The sequence below is a fragment of the Ovis canadensis genome, chromosome 6 (assembly GCF_042477335.2).
Source record: "Ovis canadensis isolate MfBH-ARS-UI-01 breed Bighorn chromosome 6, ARS-UI_OviCan_v2, whole genome shotgun sequence".
Lineage (NCBI taxonomy): Eukaryota > Metazoa > Chordata > Mammalia > Artiodactyla > Bovidae > Ovis > Ovis canadensis.
In genome coordinates this window covers 77771396-77793527 of record NC_091250.1, presented here as the reverse complement: position 1 = coordinate 77793527, position 22132 = coordinate 77771396, and the positions used below count along the sequence as shown (strand labels likewise).

General features: G+C 37.5%; 1 protein-coding gene across 9 annotated transcripts in view; it reads left to right on the top strand.

Annotated features, from left to right (window-relative positions):
• The window catches only part of ATP8A1 (ATPase phospholipid transporting 8A1), a 228163-nt gene that overhangs the window by 42782 nt on the left and 163249 nt on the right, over window positions 1-22132 (top strand). For all 9 annotated transcript variants that reach the window (XM_069594047.1, XM_069594044.1, XM_069594046.1 and 6 more), the window contains one exon: window positions 16781-16821. In XM_069594047.1, coding sequence (XP_069450148.1) covers window positions 16781-16821 — 41 coding nt within the window. The remainder of the gene's footprint in view (window positions 1-16780; window positions 16822-22132) is intronic.

Sequence of the window (22132 nt, the reverse complement as noted above, 5' to 3'; positions counted from 1 at the left end):
ATGGCATACTGATGTGGCTCTGTACTGTGGGTCTCATTTTGATGGAGTCGAAACCCAGATGACCTTTAACAGAGCAAATAGATCACTGTTGCTTTCAGTTAAAAAAAAATACCCAGGGACGTATGAAACAGACATCTTACCCCATCCCTGAGCTTTCCCCATCTGAGAATATCATCTCTCTCTGAAGTTCCCTGTTGTGGTGAGGATCAGCCATGTCTGCCAAAATTAGCTGGTAATTAAAAATAGTATTTTTATACAGCTGTGATTTTTTTGTAGAATTCTGTCAAAATGCCTTATTTCTCTTCTCACCACCTACCAAAGGAATTATCTGCTTATAGTTGATGCATTCGAAGATGATACATTTATTAAAGCGTTGCCTAAGAAGTTAAACATTTATTGAGATTATACTTATTATTGGACACATGAAAAACTATAAGATGGGAACTCTGTAAAGGTGAAAAATGATCTTGTGTGGAAAATGAAGGGTTCACATTACGTGATCCCTAGATTTTTGTAACAAATAATGATTTCTGTGTCAAATGCTTTACGGATTCAAAAGCAGGAGAGAGAATTGTGGGGTAACTTGAGCTAGATCTTGAATTTGGGGAAAAGTTTGGATAAACAGAGGCACTTGGGAAGGGCATTGCCTGTTGTGCTGAGTGCGGAAGGAAGAAGAGAGGTGTTCTGAACAGAGATGAAGACAGCTGTTGGGTTGCTTTGTGGAACCACTGCTAGAGTGCCAGATGGAGAAAGAACATTCATAGCAAAGGGAAGCAAAGACATGATCAGAAAAGTTGTTGTTGTTCTTCAGTCATTAAATCCTGTCGGATTCTTTGTGACCCCGTGGACTATAGCATGCTAGGCTCCCCCGTTCTCCACTCTCTCCTGGAGTTTGCTCAAATTCACATCTATTCGGTTGGTGATGCTGTCTGACCACATCATCCTCTGCCATCCCCTTCTTATCTTCCCTTCAGTCTTTCTAATCACCAGGGTCTTTTCCAGTGAGTTGGATCTTCTCATCAGGTGGCCAACATACTGAGAAAAGTAGGTTAAATTTACAGGGTCTTGAGTGCAAAGCCAGGGGATTCCAACTTTTCTTATGTATACTGAGTAGCTGGAGAAAGTTTACAAGCCAAGAAGAGGAAAGATAAATATGCAGATTAAAGTTGGAGAGCAGAATGTCATTCAATAGGGGGCTGTTAGAAGCCTGAGGATTAAGCTACTCTAGGACTTTAGTCAGAGAAGGACAGCCATAGATATTGAAAAGGGGAAAAAGCTCACTTTTCAGGTGTGGGTATTTTTTGCAATGTGCAGTTTTTGCATTTGTTGACATGTTACTCAGAAAGTTCAGCAACAGCTTTTAAACCAGAAATATTTAACTGTTTTTTCCAGTGCATAATGTATCCTATGGCAGAGGGGTCATAATCTCAGTTAATTATTTTCAAGCCTTGGCCCAAGAATTCAACATTGTATAGTTGGAGAGTAGCTATCATAGCTGCTGCTTTAGGCTACCACACCCTGTACTGATCAGTTCTCTGATTTTCCAGGTACTTGCCTACTACCAAAAAAATTCCCTTTTGCCTACTAATCAGGAAAAATACTCTGTCTTAGTTAATATTCTTGGTTCACCTATTCATTCTGGATTAATAGGATTAACTCTGTAGGTTAAAAGTGAGAGGAAAGGCTTCTATAGTAGCCCCTTCGTGTCAAAAAGAAAATATTAAGGCTTACATATGGGCTTCCCAGGTGGTGCTAGTGGTAAAGAAACCTGCCTGCAATGCAGAAGACATAAGAGACGTGGGTTTGATCCCTGGGTCAAGAAGATTCCCTTGGAGTAGGGCCTGGCAACCCACTCCAGTATTCTTGCCTGGAGAATGGACAGAGGAGCCTGGCAGGCTACAGTCCATAGGGTTGCAAAGAGTCAGACACGGCTGAAGCGACTTAGCATGTACTCAGGGCTTACATATAAAAACCATTTTAAGTCAGCAGAATACTTGGAAAGCCCATATCCAAGAAATTATGGTCTTTAATTTGACTTGAATATTTTCTAAGAGAATTGTCTCCATTTTTTTTTTCTTTGCCCAGTTTGAATATTGGTCATCTTTGATTTTGAAATTGATCAGAGTTAACAGAAACGTTTGAGGAGGATACCACTTGCTGTCAGAGGACTCAAATTACTTTATATGAAAGCCATCTGTTATTAGGCCAGACTGAAATTCGATTTGCCTTCCTGAGTTGAAAGGCAGGAATGGATGTAGGAGTGGGAAGGGAGTTATTTTTTACAGATAATTTTTGACAGACATTTGAAGTATTTAATTTCATTTTCTCCGTGTTTACCACGACCATGTAATGTATAAGAGGACATCTTTCCCTCAGATCCAAATATTAATCTTTATATATTCTTAGCAAAATCAATATTTTCTCTCCTTAGTTTGCATTGAGGCAACAGAGGTGACAGGTTCCCTCTGTCATTCCCTAGTGACTTCAGAAACACAAATCCATTATTTCATTTACAACATTTCCAGCCATTTAACTGTGGCCTGATACCTATCTGATGCCTCATTTTCACCAGTGAATGAACTCAAGCAGGGATTAAATTCTAGATTCTGCAGAGGGCAGGTCTTCTTCATCTTTGTGTCCCCACATCTCTAGCCCAGGGGCCCATCCTTAAAAGGTGCTCTGTGTGAGTAAAGGAACCACTCTCTCTTTAGATACTTCAGTACAGATAAGGAAGCAAGAAGAAACTAGGAATGAAAGGAGCCTCCTTGAAAATTCATTATCTAGGCTGTGAGCAAAGTAGAAAGCCATATTTTCAAAACACTGTGTCCCAGACTGTTTTGCAGGCACTGATGAAAAACTACTCTGGTGGAAGTTCTTGCTGTCTCTTTACTTTGTCTGTTGAAGTTGTTATGCCGTTATTTCACTCTGCTCAGTCTCCTGTGAGCACAGTGCTGTTTCCACTTATCACTTCCGTTGCCCAAAGCCACAGAGCACTGCCTTATTCGGGATTACCCGGTTTCCCTGACATCTACACTTACCTTTGTTTTCTCTGATTTCTTCCTCAGTATTTGAACTCACAGTACCTGATGTACCCTATTCCATGTTTACATACACTTGGGAGCCAGTCTCTCATTGTAGATCCTTAATTGGATTTTCTTGGCCAAATTTAGTGCTGCAGAAATTTGTAAATGATACATTTGTAATTATCATCATAATCTGTATATTGAAACCAGTCCCTATAAGAATTTGCTCTGGTGGTTGAGCCAGTTCTCTTTTTAAGCTGTAAGCATATGCTTTTATTTTTTTGTGGGAAACTACTATAGCTGGCATGCCAGTATTTCAAGTGGAATGACAGTTTCACATAAAATCATGATAAAGAGGCCTGGGAAGGGATGGAGATCTAAATAATTAAAATGAAATAAGCCTCTTAAGGAAGTAGATTTGCTTTTTTAAAATCCCAGGTTTGGATATCTTTCCTGAAGGATGGTGTGCATACAGTCTGCAGGCAAGAATGTCTGGGAGATGCCTGTGACATCTGGTATCAGCCTATCAGTCATCTGATTGGATGCTGCTTTTGAATGAGGGTCACCATTACTACTGTTAGTTTGTTTTCATACCTCATTTTATTAGTAGGTATTAATAGCTATTGGATTAGAATAAATCTTTAATAAAGCAGTTTTGCTTTATTTTAATTTAATGGAGAAAAAGACAACAGCAATTTCTTTTTAACTAGGCACATAGCTAAAAATTAGATTTCATCTCCAGCTGCTGCATTCTTCCCCGGAGCCACATCTGCCTCTTCAGAAGTGGAGTTGAGCAGGTGGCAGCTGATAACCCCTAGCAGGCTACATCCCTGCAGAGCACATAGTTGCTTATCTCCTACTGGAAGCTATTTCATCTTTAAAATCCTTTATGAAAAAGACATTCAGTTGGTGTGGGTTGAATTTGTTTTAGGTTGTTACGGCTGTGGTGACCTACTACCAGGGCTAAATCCATCTGGTTGAGTTCAACTTCGTGCTAAGGGATTTAAAGTAGCACCATTTTCCTGGCTTCTGCAAAAAGCCAGTGTGCAGCTTTTTTGTCTCGCTGGAGGCATCTGCGTGTCTGATCCATCCCTAAGTCTGGACCTGTAATCTGCCATGTGTACATAAGTTACCTATAAATAGTTCACAGATGATATTGTATCCATGAGCTTAAAATGTGGACTTAAAAATTGAGCACTATTTTTCAAAGAATGTTTTCAGATATCTCTAAGATTATTAATATCTTCAAATTAAAATTTAAACATTTTAGGATTTTATAAATTGAACTTGTTAGATATTTTCAACAGAAGCTCAGGTTGAAAAGGATGTATTTATCTGGGGGGAAGTACAGCCCTAGATTGGCTTTCATTTGTCCCAGAAATAAAAGTTGCACACCAAGAAACAAAAAACCCACTGAGGAAATTGAGGGCCATAGATAAAGTGAAAGGAAAAAAACAGGTGTGACTCCAGGTTAGACTATTTATTATTTCACTTCAGTAAGTCTTACTGAATATCTGCCTTGTGTAAGACCCAGTGCAGAAAATGCAGAAAGAAATCAGGCTTTGTGCCTGCCCTACAGGAAATTAGAATCTGGTAGGGAAGGTAAGATGCTCACTGATATTACAATACAAGATAGAAAAACTAATAAAGGCCAAATGAAAGAGGTGGAGATTTAGAAATGTCACATGCAAGGTTCATAAAGACAGGTGGCCTTTCAGTAAGCAGAGCTGTTGGGATGGTTGCAGGGGTGATCCAGGAGAAAATGGGGAGGCGTGAGTTATATTCTGGGAATAGCAAATAGAGTTGTCCTTCAGTATCCATTGGGGATTGGTTCCAGGACCCCCACGATACCATATCCAATGCTCAAGTCCCTTATACAAAATGACATGGTGAGTCTCAGATGTAGAACCCAAGGAAATGGCAGTGGGCAGGGCTGAATGTAATCTCTTTAGACTATAGCATAGGATACATGACAGGGAGCAGTGGGGACAGGAATGGGGAGACAAGATAGAATCATAATTTGGAGGCTTTTGAAAACCAGAGTGAAGAACTTAAAGAGAATTACTGAAAGGGTTGGCTAGGTTCCCAGTCATACTTTTGAACAAAGAAGGTGACAGACAGCTGTATGGGGAGGGGTGGTATGAGACCCAAAAGGAGACTGACTTTTAATTAGGGAAGAGGAATAGGGAGGTGTTGATGAGAAGTCAAAGGGAAATACACAATGGATAGGTCCAACTGGACTTGCTACCAGAGGGGAAACCCCATCAAACACCAAGTGCTGCTGAATTAGTAGCGGACTGGGACAGTGATACCCACTAAAACGAGCATTTAAGAAGTCCGAAGATAGGTAAACAACAAGAATTTACTGTGTAGCACAGGGAATTACAGTCAATATCTTATAGTAACATATAATGAAATATAATCTGAAAAAAAAAAAAACTGAATCACTGTACTCTATACCTGAAACTAATGCAGTATTGTAAGTCAGATATGCTTGAGTTAAAAAAAAGTCACAGTTCTTAACTGGAGTTCTAGTTCTAAACTGGAGAGTAACCAGGGAGTCCGTGAGAACCGAAGCCTGGCTACAGGGAAGGGTGGAATGAATGATTGGCAAAGTGAAGGGAGATTTTTCTTTCAAGGAATTTCTCAGTTATGTGAAGGAAAATGCAAATGATTCATAACTCTAGGCAGGATTGGGGAAAACATTTTGAGCAAAGGAGGTTCCAGTGAGTCAGTTCTCCACATCAGGTGGCCAAAGTATTAGAGCTTTGGCTTCAGCTTCAGTCCTTCCAATGAATATTCAGGGTTGATTTACTTTAGGATTGACTGATTTGATCTCTTTACTGTCCAAGGGACTCTCAAGAGTCTTCTCCAATTCCACAGTTCAAAGCATCAGTTCTTTGGCTCTCAGCCTTCTTTATGGTCTAGCTCTTACATCCATTCATGACTACTGGAAAAACCATAGCTTTGACTATACAGACTTTGTTGGCAAAGTGATGTCTTTGCTTTTTAATATGCCGTCTAGGTTTCTCATAGGTTTTCTTCCAAGGAGCAAGTGTCTTTTAATTTAATGGCTGCTGTCACCCTCTGCCATGATTTTGGAGCCCAAGAAAATAAAATCTGCCACTGTTTCTGCTTTTTCCTTATCTATAAGCAAGTTGATAAAAGTCGTATCAATTAGTTTCTCTAAAAAGAATATGGATGAGAGTGGAACTCAAAAAGTTCCCTTTGTCCTTTGTGTCAATACACTCCAAACAGGTTGTTGCTTCCTTTGACCTTTCTAGGCAAGTTTATGCAGGAGACTTTTGTGCATTTGCCAGGTTGTGCCACAAGAGGTTTTTGCCTTCAAGTCATCTTTGTAAGTAAGGGTCTACGCAGTGAATGAATTGATGCTTTAATTTGTGTATGTTGGTTTTCCTTCTCTGCCCAGTTCAAAACCATCAGCTCAGCAGCACTTTTCCCCTTCTCAGTGCATTAAAGCTCCTCTTCAGTGGTAACTCCCGAAATGGAGTTGCAGCATGCTGCCTTTGCTGTGGTTCCTCTCTTTTCTGTGACAGTGGTAGTGCCCATTGTCCCCTTGGATAACTTGCCTTTCGTTACCTGCTTCAAGAAGTGGCTTGATTGCCCAGGAATAGCAGGCACCCCATGATACCCCGGTGACTCTTTCTCCAACAGTCCTTGTGGTAGACCAGTTAGATGGCTGCGGTAAGGGCTTCTCTCACCAGTTAGGTGAGCCGGCACCTGTACCTGCACAACATGTTGATCAAGTCCTGAAAGATGGACAGTTTCTCCAGAGCCTTTGATTAGAGAATGCCCAAGGGACTGTAACAGAATGTTTTCATTTCAGAAAAGACAGCCCATTACAACAAAAGCTGTTAAGTAGCATCCTGCTCAGTAAAATCAGGTGACATTTGAGGTGTTTGTTTAAAATCTGAGCTCTGCCATGCATATTGTCAGACTAATTAATTAGCCCATGTGGAAATTATAGCAGGTGTGTTTGGGGAACTACTGAGAGGTGGAAGAGGTTTGCATTTAAAAGAATGAGTTGTTGTAGCATCATGAGACAGGCCATTGGCATAATTCTGTCCTAGCTTGTTCGCAGTCCCCTTCACCAGGCATCACTGGTCATCTCCACGACTCACTGTCTCTAGGGTTATAAAGTAAGTTTACTTTGGGCTCAGGAAAGCTGAAAGCTCAGCCAAGGACCCAGCGTCACTTCTTGCTTCCTCTAAACCTGCCTAGAGCTGGGTCAGAGGAGGTCAGTGATTAAAAATAACTAGGCTGCTGTTTCAGTCACCAGCCTATACATGTGATATGGTTTATTTTCATTGTTCTGTGGTTGGATTTTAGGAACCAGTTCAGAAGTAAAGACAGTAATGAATTGTGACTGACTTTTGTACTCAGCCAGTATTCAAGCCTTAAATTGTACAGAAACCTTTGCTATATTGTGAGCTGTGATTTTTAACTTCACCAGAATTCTGTGTTGTTCTTTATATCCTAAAATGGGTCTAGCCTCAAGTTTGAAGAAACTGTGCATCCAGCCTTCATTTCTGTATTCCAGTTTTGTATGCAAGAACAAATGAAATTAGGGGTAAAATATAGAAAGGGTAGAAACATCCCAGGGTCTAAAAAGCCTCCAGGTGATGCTGATGATATAGGTCTCTGGACCAGTTGTTGAGTACCCAGGTTCTGTACTACACCCAAAGATGTGTTTCTCTACCTAGTTAGAATTCTAAGTCAGTGTAGGACATTAAGGTAATTTACAATTGTATTAATCCAGTCCACTGTAACTTTCAGAATAAATACCGAATGCTCATCAGATTGACAAAATTCAAATGACTGATAACAATTTGTGTTTGTCTAAGTTTATTGTCAGTGGAACTTTCTATATTGCTAATGATGGTATAGATTGCAGTAGGAATGAATCTGGTTGCATCTGATAAAAAAGTACAAACATAAATACCCTAGAGCCAGTAGTGCTCCTTTGGGAATCCTATAGGAGACAATCATGTAAAGATATTTCAGTGTTGTTTGAGGTGGCAGAAAAAGCAAAAGTCAGAGTTTCCATTGAGAGGAGGATAGTTGAATACACTATGATATAGTTGTTATGTAAAAGAGTTGTTTCACAGCTGGGCTGAAATAGCTCTCTGCTCATCTCAGGGATACCTGGAATTGTGATGCTGCAACTTGGCCAAGAGACGGACAAGATGGACCAATTGGTGAATTATAAGGTGCTTTGCAGGGTTTGAAACTCCCTGGGATACCCAAAACTTGCTTCTCTGCTGGGTTTAAGGATGTATATAGAGTGGTAGCTTAACTGAGTTGTAACTTACCTGGTTTAACCTGTAACATAATCTGACTTGTCTAATTGATGAAGTGAAATTAAGTCGCTCAGTCATGTCCGACTCTTTGCGACCCTGTGGACTGTAGCCCACCAGGCTCCTCCGTCCATGGGATTCTCCAGGTAAGAATGCTGGAGTGGGTTGCCATTTCCTTCTCCAGGGAATCTTCCCGACCCAGGGATCAAACCCAGGTCTCCCACATTGCAGGCAGATGCTTTAACCTCTGACCCACCAGGGGGTATAAAAGATCCCCTAGAAACATCTTCCCAGGCTTCCCTGAAGTTAAGATTTATCCTACATATCATGGAGCTTAAATCCATGTCCTCAGTGAATGAGAAAAAACCCTGTGCCTAGAAGTATCTTAGGCTCCTGATGCTTGCCTGGGCTTTTAAGCTACCATTCTTTTTCCAGCTGTACCACATCCTATAGTTTGATTAAAACTTTTCTTGAATGCACCCTGTGGAGTCTTGTGAGTCTGTTCAAATTATCAATCCATTTGTAACAGATGCAAAGATACAAGGGATTATTTTTCAAAAAATAGACTGTCTCCGTGCTTTGTTCTGAAAGTATATGTTAAGTGGAAAACCAGGTTGCAGAGAAATACATTTTCTGAAAAGAGAGAAAATAAGCATGCATATGGCTGTGCTTGTCTAGAGGAAAGTACTTGAGGATGCATCAGTTAGCGTTCTTTACCTTGAGAAAGTGGCATGAGATGAGGAGAGAAGTTCAACTTTTCATTTTATATACCTCCAGTTGGCTTGGATAGTAATACATTGATTCTGTGATTTGGTAGAAAACATTATCAGCTGAATTTGTATTTAAAAGTTTCTCAGGTGTGTCAGTTTTTGTAGTAAGACATATTTTCCAGTGTGTCTCCAGTGATGAATAGAGAGGAACCATTTGTATGGAGAGGAGGAAGGAAGAGGGTAGGCGGATGTACTGTTCTGGTAGAGGCAGACATTCCCTATGAGATGGTAGAACTGGCTGGTTTATAGAGGGAAGGTGCTGCAGAAGGGTCAGGTAGAGGGGTCGAGGATGTAGATGGGCTCGAATGTACATGGAGAAACCATCCACGCAAGGTTGAAGGGGATGAGTATTTGGGGAGGATGGAGAACTGAAGCAGATTCACATGGTTTTCCAGGTTTCCATGAAAGTGGCCACGCTTCTAACCTCCCTGGTGGAGCAGACTCCCTGGCATGGTCTGCTGAGTTTGGCGAGCCTGCTGTGACTCTTCCAGCCTGTAAGGGGAACCCAGTGGAGTGGTTCAGAGCTATTTCGGGATGTGAGCTGACAAACCTCTTCCAAGTGGCAGCACTTCAAGGAGGGTTAGTTAAGTTACAGAGCTGAGGGGTGGCGCAAAGCTGACATCAGAGGACGTTCCTTTCCCAAACACACAGGGACATTAGTGCATCTACTGGTTGCCTAACCATTTCCAGCTGCTCGCGTTGGAATCATTTTAGGAACTTCTGAAGCTGAGAAGGTTATTTTAAGCAAATGTTTAAATAGTTCATTGGCATCATTTTATGTAGCTGTTTGTTATTGAGTTATAATTCATATACTGTAAAACTTATTATTTTCAAGTGTACAGTTCAGTGTTTTTAATATATTCACAGCATTATGCATCCATCACCACTATCTGATTCCAGAGTATTTCCATCACCTCAAAAAGAAACCCCAGACTTATAAACAGTCAGTCCCCATTGCCCTCTTCTATGAGCCCCTGACAACCACTAATATACTATCTATTTCTATGGATTTCTCTTCTCTGGGCGTTTTACATAAAGGGGATCATACAATAGGTAGCCTTTTGTGTCTGGCTTATCTTCAGGAGTCATCCAGTTGTCACGTGTATCAACACTCCATTCCTTTTATATGACTGAATAATCTTCCATTGTGTGGATATACCCCTCTTGTTTATTTTTTTTATTTTTTTATTTTTTTGGCTACAACAAGAATTTATGGTAAAATTTAGAAATAGATAATCCAGGGTTAGTAATGTTGAATTTAAAAAATGCACAATGTGCGATTTGCTAGTTAAGTTTTTCTTTTTGGATGAAATTATGAAATTTATTTAGAAACATAATATATTTAGAAATAAAAATATATTCATTTAGAAATATATATTTGACATATAGATAAAAAATGTATATTATATGTATACATTTATATCCTAGTATAAATACATTCAAGTAAATGTAATTTTACTCAGATTTCTAGAGCAATTTCCCAGAAGTGTTGAGGCATGGATCTGGAAGTTCAACTGCTACTTTTTTCACTTAGTGAGTGGTCACTTATTTAAGCTTTCTTTTTTTTTTTTAAATCTTTAATTCTTACATGCGTTCCCAAACATGACCCCCCCTCCCACCTCCCTCCCCACAACATCTCTCTGGGTCATCCCCATGCACCAGCCCCAAGCATGCTGCACCCTACATCAGACATGGACTGGCGATTCAATTCTTACATGATAGTATACATGTTAGAATTCCCATTCTCCCAAATCATCCCACCCTCTCCCTCTCCCTCTGAGTCCAAAAGTCCGTTATACACATCTGTGTCTTTTTTCCTGTCTTGCATACAGGGTCATCATTGCCATCTTCCTAAATTCCATATATATGTGTTAGTATACTGTATTGGTGTTTTTCTTTCTGGCTTACTTCACTCTGTATAATCGGCTCCAGTTTCATCCATCTCATCAGAACTGATTCAAATGAATTCTTTTTAACGGCTGAGTAATACTCCATTGTGTATATGTACCACAGCTTTCTTATCCATTCATCTGCTGATGGACATCTAGGTTGTTTCCATGTCCTGGCTATTATAAACAGTGCTGCGATGAACATTGGGGTACATGTGTCTCTTTCAATTCTGGTTTCCTCGGTGTGTATGCCCAGCAGTGGGATTGCTGGGTTATAAGGTAGTTCTATTTGCAATTTTTTAAGGACTCTCCACACTGTTCTCCATAGTGGCTGTACTAGTTTGCATTCCCACCAACAGTGTAGGAGGGTTCCCTTTTCTCCACACCCTCTCCAGCATTTCTTGCTTGCAGATTTTTGGATCGCAGCCATTCTGACTGGTGTGAAGTGGTACCTCATTGTGGTTTTGATTTGCATTTCTCTGATAATGAGTGATGTTGAGCATCTTTTCATGTGTTTGTTAGCCATCCGTATGTCTTCTTTGGAGAAATGTCTATTTAGTTCTTTGGCCCATTTTTTGATTGGGTCGTTTATTTTTCTGGAGTTGAGCTGCATAAGTTGCTTGTATATTTTTGAGATTAGTTGTTTGTCAGTTGCTTCATTTGCTATTATTTTCTCCCATTCAGAAGGCTGTCTTTTCACCTTGCTTATATTTTCCTTTGTTGTGCAGAAGCTTTTAATTTTAATTAGATCTCATTTGTTTATTTTTGCTTTTATTTCCAGAATTCTGGGAGGTGGATCATAGAGGATCCTGCTGTGATTTATTTCTGAGAGTGTTTTGCCTATATTCTCCTCTAGGAGTTTTATAGTTTCTGATCTTACATTTAGATCTTTAATCCCAGGGATGCAAGGATTCTTCAATATACGCAAATCAATCAATGTAATTCACCACATTAACAAATTGAAAAATAAAAACCATATGATTATCTCAATAGATGCAGAGAAGGCCTTTGACAAAATTCAACATCCATTTATGATAAAAACTCTACAGAAAGCAGGAATAGAAGGAACATACCTCAACATAATAAAAGCTATCTATGACAAACCCACAGCAAACATTATCCTCAATGGTGAAAAATTGAAAGCATTTCCCCTAAAGTCAGGAACAAGACAAGGGTGTCCACTTTCACCGCTACTATTCAACATAGTTCTGGAAGTTTTGGCCACAGCAATCAGAACAGAAAAAGAAATAAAAGGAATCCAAATTGGAAGGGAAGAAGTAAAACTATCACTGTTTGCAGATGACATGATCCTCTACATGGAAAACCCTAAAGACTCCACCAGAAAATTACTAGAGCTAATCAATGAATATAGTAAAGTTGCAGGATATAAAATCAACACACAGAAATCCCTTGCATTCCTATACATGAATAATGAGAAAGTAGAAAAAGAAATTAAGGAAACAATTCCATTTACCATTGCAACGAAAAGAATAAAATACTTAGGAATATATCTACCTAAAGAAACTAAAGACCTATATATAGAAAACTATAAAACACTGATGAAAGAAATCAAAGAGGACACTAATAGATGGAGAAATATACCATGTTCATGGATCGGAAGAATTAATATAGTGAAAATGAGTATACTACCCAAAGCAATTTACAAATTCAGTGCAATCCCTGTCAAGCTAACAGCCACATTTTTCACAGAACTAGAACAAATAATTTCAAGATTTGTATGGAAATACAAAAAGCCTCGAATAGCCAAAGCAATCTTGAGAAAGAAGAATGGAACAGGAGGAATCAACTTGCCTGACTTCAGGCTCTACTACAAAGCCACAGTCATCAAGACAGTATGGTACTGGCACAAAGACAGACATATAGATCAATGGAACAAAATAGAAAGCCCAGAGATAAATCCACACACATATGGACACCTTATCTTTGACAAAGGAGGCAAGAATATACAATGGAGTAAAGACAATCTCTTTAACAAGTGGTGCTGGGAAAACTGGTCAACCACTTGTAAAAGAATGAAACTAGATCACTTTCTAACACCGTACACAAAAATAAAACTCAAAGTGGATTAAAGATCTAAATGTAAGATCAGAAACTATAATACCCCTCTTGTTTAACCATTCATTGGTGTATGGGCTTTCAGTTGTTTCCACTTTCTAATTATGAACAATGATATGGTAAACAGTTGTGCACAAGTTCTTGTATGAATATGTTTTCAGTTCTCTTGGATATACACTTAGGTATGAAATTTCTGTATCTCATGATAGCTCTGAGGAGATGCCAAAGTGTTTTCCTTTGCAGCTGTTTTTTAAACATTGTGTGTATATTTTTAACAGGAAATCTGCTAGGGAGCAGGGTTGTATCTTTAGTAAATCTACGACTATGGCTTTATGTGGCCCCAAACATGTAAGAACATCAGTGCATCCACTTTCCATCCAGTGAGTATTGACTGAGCACCTTTGTGTTGCTGTATGGAAACACTGGGAATACAGCAATGAACGGAAAGAGAATATTCTTGAGTCCCAGATCTTGGAGTCTAGGGGAAGAAATTCTTTTTTTTTTTTTTTTTTGCATAAGAGCAGAAGTTTAAAAATAAGATGAACAATGAGGCATATGAGGATAATAAAACTGCCAAAAATAATACAGCATTGTTAACAAACTGAAATTAATTTTCTTAGAAAGTATTGCTATGAAACAAACAGAAAAAAATCCTACCAGAACTAATAAGTGAATTTAACAAAATTAATGGTGACAGGGTCATTGTATGAAAGTTTAATGCATTTCTGTATACCACCAATGACTAATTGGAAAATGTAGTAAAAAAAAGACAAGTTACAGTATAAGGAAAAAAGTAATCCAATATCAAGAAGTAAATCTAATAAAAGATCCATGCACTGTAAACTACAAAAACATATTGGAGAAAATTTATGAAGACATAAATTAATAGAAAGGTATAGCTTGTCCGGGCTTCCCATGAATTGAAACGCTTGAGCCCTAAATCAAAGTCTTAAGTGGGTTTAGAGTTTTTGTTTTTTTCAGAATTGACAATTCAGTTTTAAAATTTACATGGAAATGCAAAGAACTCAAAATAGCCAAACAATATTGGAAAAGAACAATGTGGGAAGACTACCTAAATTCAGGACTTACTATAGAGTTAGAGTGATCAAGGCATGGTAAATATTGGTATGAAAAATGTGTAAATTGATCAGTGGCATAAATACAGAATCCAAAAATCAGTCCCCCATAGTACCATGTCAATTTAATGGTGGAAATAAACTTTTTTTAACAGAATCTCAGATACATTGTTTGAAACTTCAATACAAAAATATTGTGTAATTCTTTGCATGTGACATGCAAAACTAGCTTATGGTGAATAATTAATATTTGCCCCTGGGGATGGGAGGATGGGTGGATGGTAAAGACATACAAGGAGTCTTTCTGGAGTTCTATGTCTCGTTGTAAGTAGTGGGTTCATAGATGTTTACAGTTTTTTAAAACTCATTGAACAGAACACGTAAGGTCTGTATAGCTGGTTGTAAGTTTTACCTCAGTGAAGGATAGAAAAACCTCATGTGTGTGAGCCAGGCAGGTCTCCTAAATAAGGGAAGTACGCTGTATGTCCAGCAGTGGGACACCACAAGCATGGTGATAGAGTGGTGAGCCTCATCGGAAGTGGTGACCCCTGCTGTCCCAGCCACAGGTCACAGTGCAGGGACTGACCAGGCTTCTAGATGAGCCTGAGGTCTTCATTTTCATGTCAAACCTCTTAATTTTAAAAATACTGGATGCTGGTTTTTAAACAGTGGGGTATTGCAGTGGGAGAATGTTTACTTATATGAGATAGGGTTAGAAGAAAATAAATGACAATAGTACTATTGAACAGGGTTTTTTTTCTAATTTAAATCTATGCAGATTTTAGCCCCATCATTCAGTTATATACATTTGAACAGCACTTTCCCAGCACTCCTTGTTGAGTACTTAATATTGTAATATTGCCACTGTGATTAAGGGCAAAATGCTCTCATTTGTTTATTCTTTGTAACAACTGATTTTGAGAAAGATATTGCTTGACACTGATGGAGATGGCATCTAAACCCAGGACTTTTTTACTCTTAAGCATTGTGCTCTGAACCCCTTGTACCCTAGGGGCAGTTTTACTGGTGGAATTGTACTAAGTCACTTGAGTCGTGTCCAACTCTTTGCAACCCTGTGAACTATAGCCCGCCAGTCTTTTCTGTCCGTGGGATTCTCCAGGCAAGAATACTGGAGTGGGTTTCCATTCCTGCCTCCAGGGCATCTACCTGACCCAGGGATCAAATCTGTGTCCCTTATGTCTCTCCATTGGCAGAAGGGTTCTTTACCACTAGCGCCACCAGTGTGGGTGAACTCTGCAGGCCTTAGAGTCTTGTGTTTTAGGGCATAGGGATCAGTTTTAGATGCTGGGGCTCAGATCCTTCACTCCCAACTGTAAACACTGAAACTTATTCATATAGTTACTGGAAATTCTTTAGTGTTAGCTCTTCATCTTGGAATTATTTAAATTAATGAAGTTGATTCACCAAAATTCACTGTAAGATACTCCTCCTTGCACTTACTCATCTGTTTCACACTGGAGTGTCTTACGTGCCAGGAATGCTGCAAAGTGCTAGAAGTAAAGAAATGAATAAGACATAGTCCCTGAGTTCAGGAAATTTTGAAATACTAAAAGATTATATTTAGATTAGAATATTTTATATTATAGCACTGGTTTTCAGACCTGTGAGTATGTAATTAATGTTAGGTTTGCTATTGCACATTTTAGAGATTATCATTGTGATTTACTTAAGAAGGTTCAGCCTTCATCGCTTCTAACATCAAAAGAAACTGAATCTAATGTTTTCATGCCTTTAAGTTATTCATCTTGCAAATATTTACCCAGCAGCTACTTAGCACTAGGACTGTACTGCTTCCAGAGAATATTGTATTAAACAAAGCAAATGTTAGCTTTGCCCTCATGGAATTTACTGTAAGGATAATTTGTTGACTGACCTTGACTTACTCTTTTTCTTAACTCCATGCTGTGCTATCTGCTTCACTTTATTCTCTTCTGTTTTATCTGTTAGTATCTATGGGTATATTCAGTATTATGCCACAGATGCATTGTAGGAATAAAAGAAAAGTAAACCGAGTAAATTGACTGTTGCAAACCCGTAGTAAAACTCTGAGAAATTTCAATCCCTCAATCATAATTTAATTTTAGCCCTCTTTTGTTTCTTCTCAGTAAACCAAATATACAAATATCTGCTATTTTCCATTATTTTAAAGCTGAAAGTACAGATTTTTTTTAATCTACTGGTGTATGTATTAAATTTTTACTACCTAGTTTGAAATCCATTCCTCTCTGCTTGTAAATCATTTTTTTTTTTTAGCATTGCTACTATTCTGGCTTCTGAAATGTTTTAAGCTTGTCACTCCCTTTTTCAAGCATTTCTGTGGCTTTCTCCTCCAGCCAAGCCCTGTAATTCTTCTGTGTGCTAAAGAAAGCCCTTGGTGAAAGATTACCTTGTTAGTAATATTTTACTGTGAGATATAAAAGGTACATTGATTGTTTCTTTGTATAATTTTATGTATCTTTGCTGTCACAATTAGTTTTTAAACCTGTAAAAAATTGTTACCAGTTCATTTATTTGAAGCTATTCATTTAAAAATGATCATTTCATCAGAGGTAGGCTTTTGATGAGTAATAAAAATGTTCTTAAAACTATCACCTTTTCTCTTTCCAGTTTTGAGAAATGGTGCTTGGGAAATTGTGCACTGGGAAAAGGTATGCATTGGTTTTTATTTTGTTACAGGAGGAGACATGCATAGAGGTGTACTCTAATAGATGTAATTTTTGTGTATGGTATAACCAAATGTCAAGGATTCCAGTGATGTGAAAGCTGTTTAGTAAGTAATGTATACATACATGGAATCTTCTTCAGTTAGTCATTTCCATTTAATAATTCTGCAATATATTAGAAAGACTGTTATCTTAAAGTTATATTTAGAACTTTTTTGTTTCCTTCATAGTATATTTTGAGTACTGTTTTCATAGATTTCATTTAACCATGAACTGTTTTGTGTTGTAATTTTTTTGCTTTAATCATCTACTGTCCAAGTAAAACAAAAATTAGATTCTGATAGTTCACATTTGTATATCTTACTTCAAATTCATTTATTGTGGCTAATCACATTTACACATTGCTAATTCATTTTTTTCTCTAAGTCTTACTAACTAAATATCATCTTCTAACTAGCTAAAAATCAGTTCCATAACATCAAGAAGTTAATTTGCTCATAGGACCTCTAACACGACAGTTAATGAGTTGAGTCACAATTTAGCAAGTGTTATCCAAATGTTCATATGCTTTTCAGACCCCAGTTTCAAAAGGTAAGCTATGATTGTTAGTTCTCCTTTAGTTCTGAAAGACCATTTAACCTCCAGTCATCCACAAGTGAATAACCTTCCTAACTTTGTAAGAAACTTTTTGGAGCAAGGCCACTCCACCCAGGGAACTTGTTTTCTGATATTGCTAGGACAACAGATGTGTAACCACACTCAGTTTATTTGCACTCCAGCATTTCCCAGTTAAAGGCCATGCCCTTGATTCTGCCCTGTGACATTCACAGTCACCTTGCATCCTCCCAGGTAACAGGAATCCCTCTGAACTAATTGCATTTTGATTGTAAATCAGTGGCCGGAATAAAGATTGACATCTCCTTTTCTGACTATTTGAAAAGTCTCCCTGTCTTTGGCTTTTGACATGAAAGTAACAAGGAGGAAAATACTTTGTTTTTTCCTTATTTCTGTATCAGTTACCTCTTTTTCAGAGGCACAAGATAGAAAAAACGAAAAAGCTCAATTTACTGTTTCAAAAGAAGTTTCCTTTATGCTCTTGTATAGTACTTATGGATTTAAACGCTAGGGAGAAGCCAAGTAGAATGTAGTCAAGTACAATACATTGATTTTTATTATAAATATATTTCATTTACCAGGATTGTCAGGGTAATTAACATAAATGCATATCCAAAGAAATTGATAACAATTTCTTCTTACCTCAAGTGCTTGCTTAGAAAATAAACTGGTTGTAAAGTCAGGAGATAACCATCCACTACCTCACCCTAAAGTTAATTTTAATTCATTTTAATGTTTGATTCTCCTATTGGGCAGTCATTATTCCAAGACTGAGTGGATTATTTTATCTTTTCCAATTTTTCACAGAAAGAAAATTAACTTACCAGCCCATGATTAATAGCATTCTCAGTTGTCTTGGAGTTCAGAGCCACACCTTCCCTGGATATCCCACTTTGAGAAACAGAGGGATAGAATTTAACATGTTGCAAAAAGTCATCCAGCCAAAATGAACTGATATTACTTAATAACTGGAAGTAGACACTTAGTTAACTAGAGTTAATGAAAGTTAGCTCAGTGATGAATTCAAGATAAATATTGAGAAATTGACATGACTTTTTTCAGCAATAACAATTTAGAAAAATACAATGAAAAAAGAGGTCTCATTCCTAGTGGTATGTGGGATGCTTACAAATAAGCTTGAAATATATATATGACCGCTGTAAAGAAAACCTTGAAACTTTAAATGTTAAAGTTTCACATAAATAGGCAAATGTGTCATATTCCTAGAAAAACAAAGCCCCACTTCTTCAAAAGTAATGATATATCATAACCTCAGGGAAATTATCATTCCTTTTTCCTCAAGAGTTTACTAAATTATTCATTGTAACTTCAAAAACAAACAGTTGAGAAAATAGGAGACTATTTTGGAAAATTAACAGTGTGTGAGGATTAAATATAAATAAAAAGTAAAGTTATTAAAATAGTGTGGATCTGTTGCACATATATACTTTGATGAATAGCATAAAACCAAACAAAAAGAATGCCTTGAACTAAAGCCTGTTTAATAAAAAAGGGGGAAAATCACCTATAAAAGGATTATTTAATAAATCATGTCGGGACCACGGATTAGCAGTTTCAAGAATAGTACAATTTATGTCCAAGTCATAGCCTAGGCTAAAATAAATTTCTACTGACTAGAAGAAAATCTTAAAATATTGTTTTTGCAAAACATAGAAATAGAATGAAAAATCTTAATATATGGAGAAGAACAAGATCATCATCTGAAGGATTTATGGAATTTGATTACATAAAATTTGAATCTAGTATGCAACACACAAATAAACTGAGAAATTATGGAAATATTTGCACCAAATATAACAAAAGATTGAAAGTGTTGTTATCTAGATAGGAAATAAAAGTTGGCAAAAACTAACAAGAAATATATAATAAGCAACCAGACTCAGTATAATATTCAACCTAATAATACAAGTTGCAAATTTAAACAATATTGAGGTCTCATTTGCTATCAAGGAGAAATTTTTATATTTCAGAATTTTTATGAAGTCTTTTATTCACATAATATTGTAGATTTAGCAATTTAGGTCTTCATATTGACAACCACAAAAAAGGGGAAAAAAAGATTTCTGGGAATTTATCCCAAGAAAATGTTATCATTTAACATTATTTATAATAGCAAAAAGTTAACAATATATGGATATCCAAAAATAGTGAAAGCATTTTATAAATAAATTATGACATTCTATACTCTGGTATATTTTGTGACAAGTAAAAGCTGTAATTTCAAATATTGTGTCAACACACAAAAATTTTATAGCATCACTCAGCAAATACTTATTGAATATATCTGCTAAGCGGTAGGCTTACAATAGAGTCACTGTGTCATAGAATAATCAGAGGCGAAAGGAATGGGATGGTGTACACCAAGATGCTGGTGATGTAGAAATGATTTATTGAACACTAAGTGAACTGGTGTGAAAACAGGCTGGCTGTTGTGTTAGCCAGATTGGAAGGCAAGTCTTTTCTTTAGCTTATGTGATATTTTGTGCAATTGAAAATAAAATCAATAAAGCAAAACCAAGAGTCTGATCCATTTGCCAGCGTAATATGATAAACTTTAGTGCAAATGGGCTTTAAGTTCAGGGTTCTTTCTTTCTTGGCCTTTCTGAGTGTGTGGCTGCTGCGGTTGCTTTTTAATGTTTCTCAGAGGACCTACAAATTTGCACAGTGTCCACCCTGTCATTCATAGATGGGCAGATTTCAGCTCTTAAACACTCGCAGTTTATCCCTCCAGTTTTTGTTTGGAAACCTTTTCTTTGTTGCACAAGGTTAAATTGCCAGTATCTGGTTTTCTAAGAAAATATTACAGTCACAAAGCCCTGAAAAAGGTGTTGCGTCCCCACTCTTGAAAGTCAACAGCTGTCTTCTTTACTCTCAACCATAGAGATCAGTTCTTAAGGTTAAGATGCAGTTGAGACTGTTCACATGTTTTTGAAATAGTAGCAGGCAGAAAAATTAAGTGAAGAATCTTAGAATCAACATATTTTTCAGACTTTAAAGAAAAGCATGAAGTAGTGGGCCATATGCCCCTGCAAAATCACTCTCTACAGCTGCTTTAACGCTTGAAGTTTCCACCATGAAATCTAGTTCTTTGGATTAAGAATTCATATCTTCAGAAATTCCTTAGTAAAAATATAAATATGCTGGAGCCTGCAATTGAACATATCAGATCTTCAGTTAGTCTATTATAGTCTGATAACCTTTTTCATAATCCTCAATTATAATCTCTAATGTTAATCACATGAGAAGGCTCAAGGTAGTGGCCAGAAGCCCTAAGTATTTTTTTAAACTTAAGTATTCTGGGGACTAAAACTGTTTTGTCATGATAACTTTCACTAGAACAATGTGATCAAAGAATTTTTGGCATCTTGACTTTCTGTTCTGTCTATTCCTATGCACATACCAGATGGAAAACAGAAATGAATGGCACATTAGGAAAGAGGTGTTTGAGAAAGTGAGCTAAAACCTAGACATCAGAAGGAAGGAAGTCCCTTCACAGTGCAGTGAAAACGACCTTAGCATTCACTGAGCCCTTCCTAAACCTTTGGGGTAAGATGCTTACATGGGGTTAGACCATGTAAGATGCTGATACTTTCTTTTAGTTTTCAGTTTACTAACTATAAGCCTTTCATTGGTCTTACGATGAATGAAGATTTTGGAAAATAGTGCAATTTGGTAGTGTCTAACAGACTTACAAAAATTCCTAACACTGTAGTATAGGCAAATGTAATTCTGACTTTATGAAGAATATAGTGTGATTGAAGAGCAAATGTTAACACACAGGAGATAATTAAGCAGCAGTTAAATGGTTACCTGTGTAGAATTCTCTCCTGGTGCTCTGGCCGCAGAGATCTTTGTTCTGTTTATCTTGCTTTTAGTGAGTGCTATCAGAGTACTGTCACAACACATTACTTTAAGGGCCAGTATATACCTATGCATGCTATTTTTTATTTTCCCAGTTTCCCCATTTTTTTAAGGAAGGGGATGCTTGATTCCAAGGTCCCTGACAGTTTGTCAATCTCAGATAGTCCAGATTTCATTTGAAACAAATCTCTTTGGAATCAAGGTATTCAGAGTTCCCCTACCTGGATAACCAGCATACCTACCATAGATGAGAAGGTCTCCTCCAGCCTTCCCTAACTTGTCTCCCCAGCGGTATATACTAGACCACAGTGGGCTGTCTCTTATTGTGATTCCCACTGAGGACATCAGTTTCTCCTTCCCACCACCACCTCCCCCCGGCCTGCGCAGAAAAGTATTATTTTGGGATTCAAGGAAAAGTAGAGAGGGGAGAAAACAAAAAGGCTTTAACACCACCCCCAGCAAGAAAAAGGGCTTTTCTTCTCTTGATTAAATAGTAAAACTTTTAGGTTTTCTTGGCTGCTAAGAGTGAGGTCTAATTTCATGGCTATCAGTGTAATTTGCTCAACTTGGCCAGCACACCAAGTTGCTACTTAGTTGGAGTTACTCTGTTTGCCAAAAGCTCTGTGACAAACCTAGCCTTTAAATTACTTCTAAGTTTCTGGACACAGTAAATCTTTAACTTGTCTTCAGATGGTGCTCACACTAATGCTAACAGGTAGTAAAATAAGAAAGAGACTTAAAATGGTTTTTCTTTTTTAATTTAAAATGCAGTGATCATTTCATTATATTTGCTTATGCA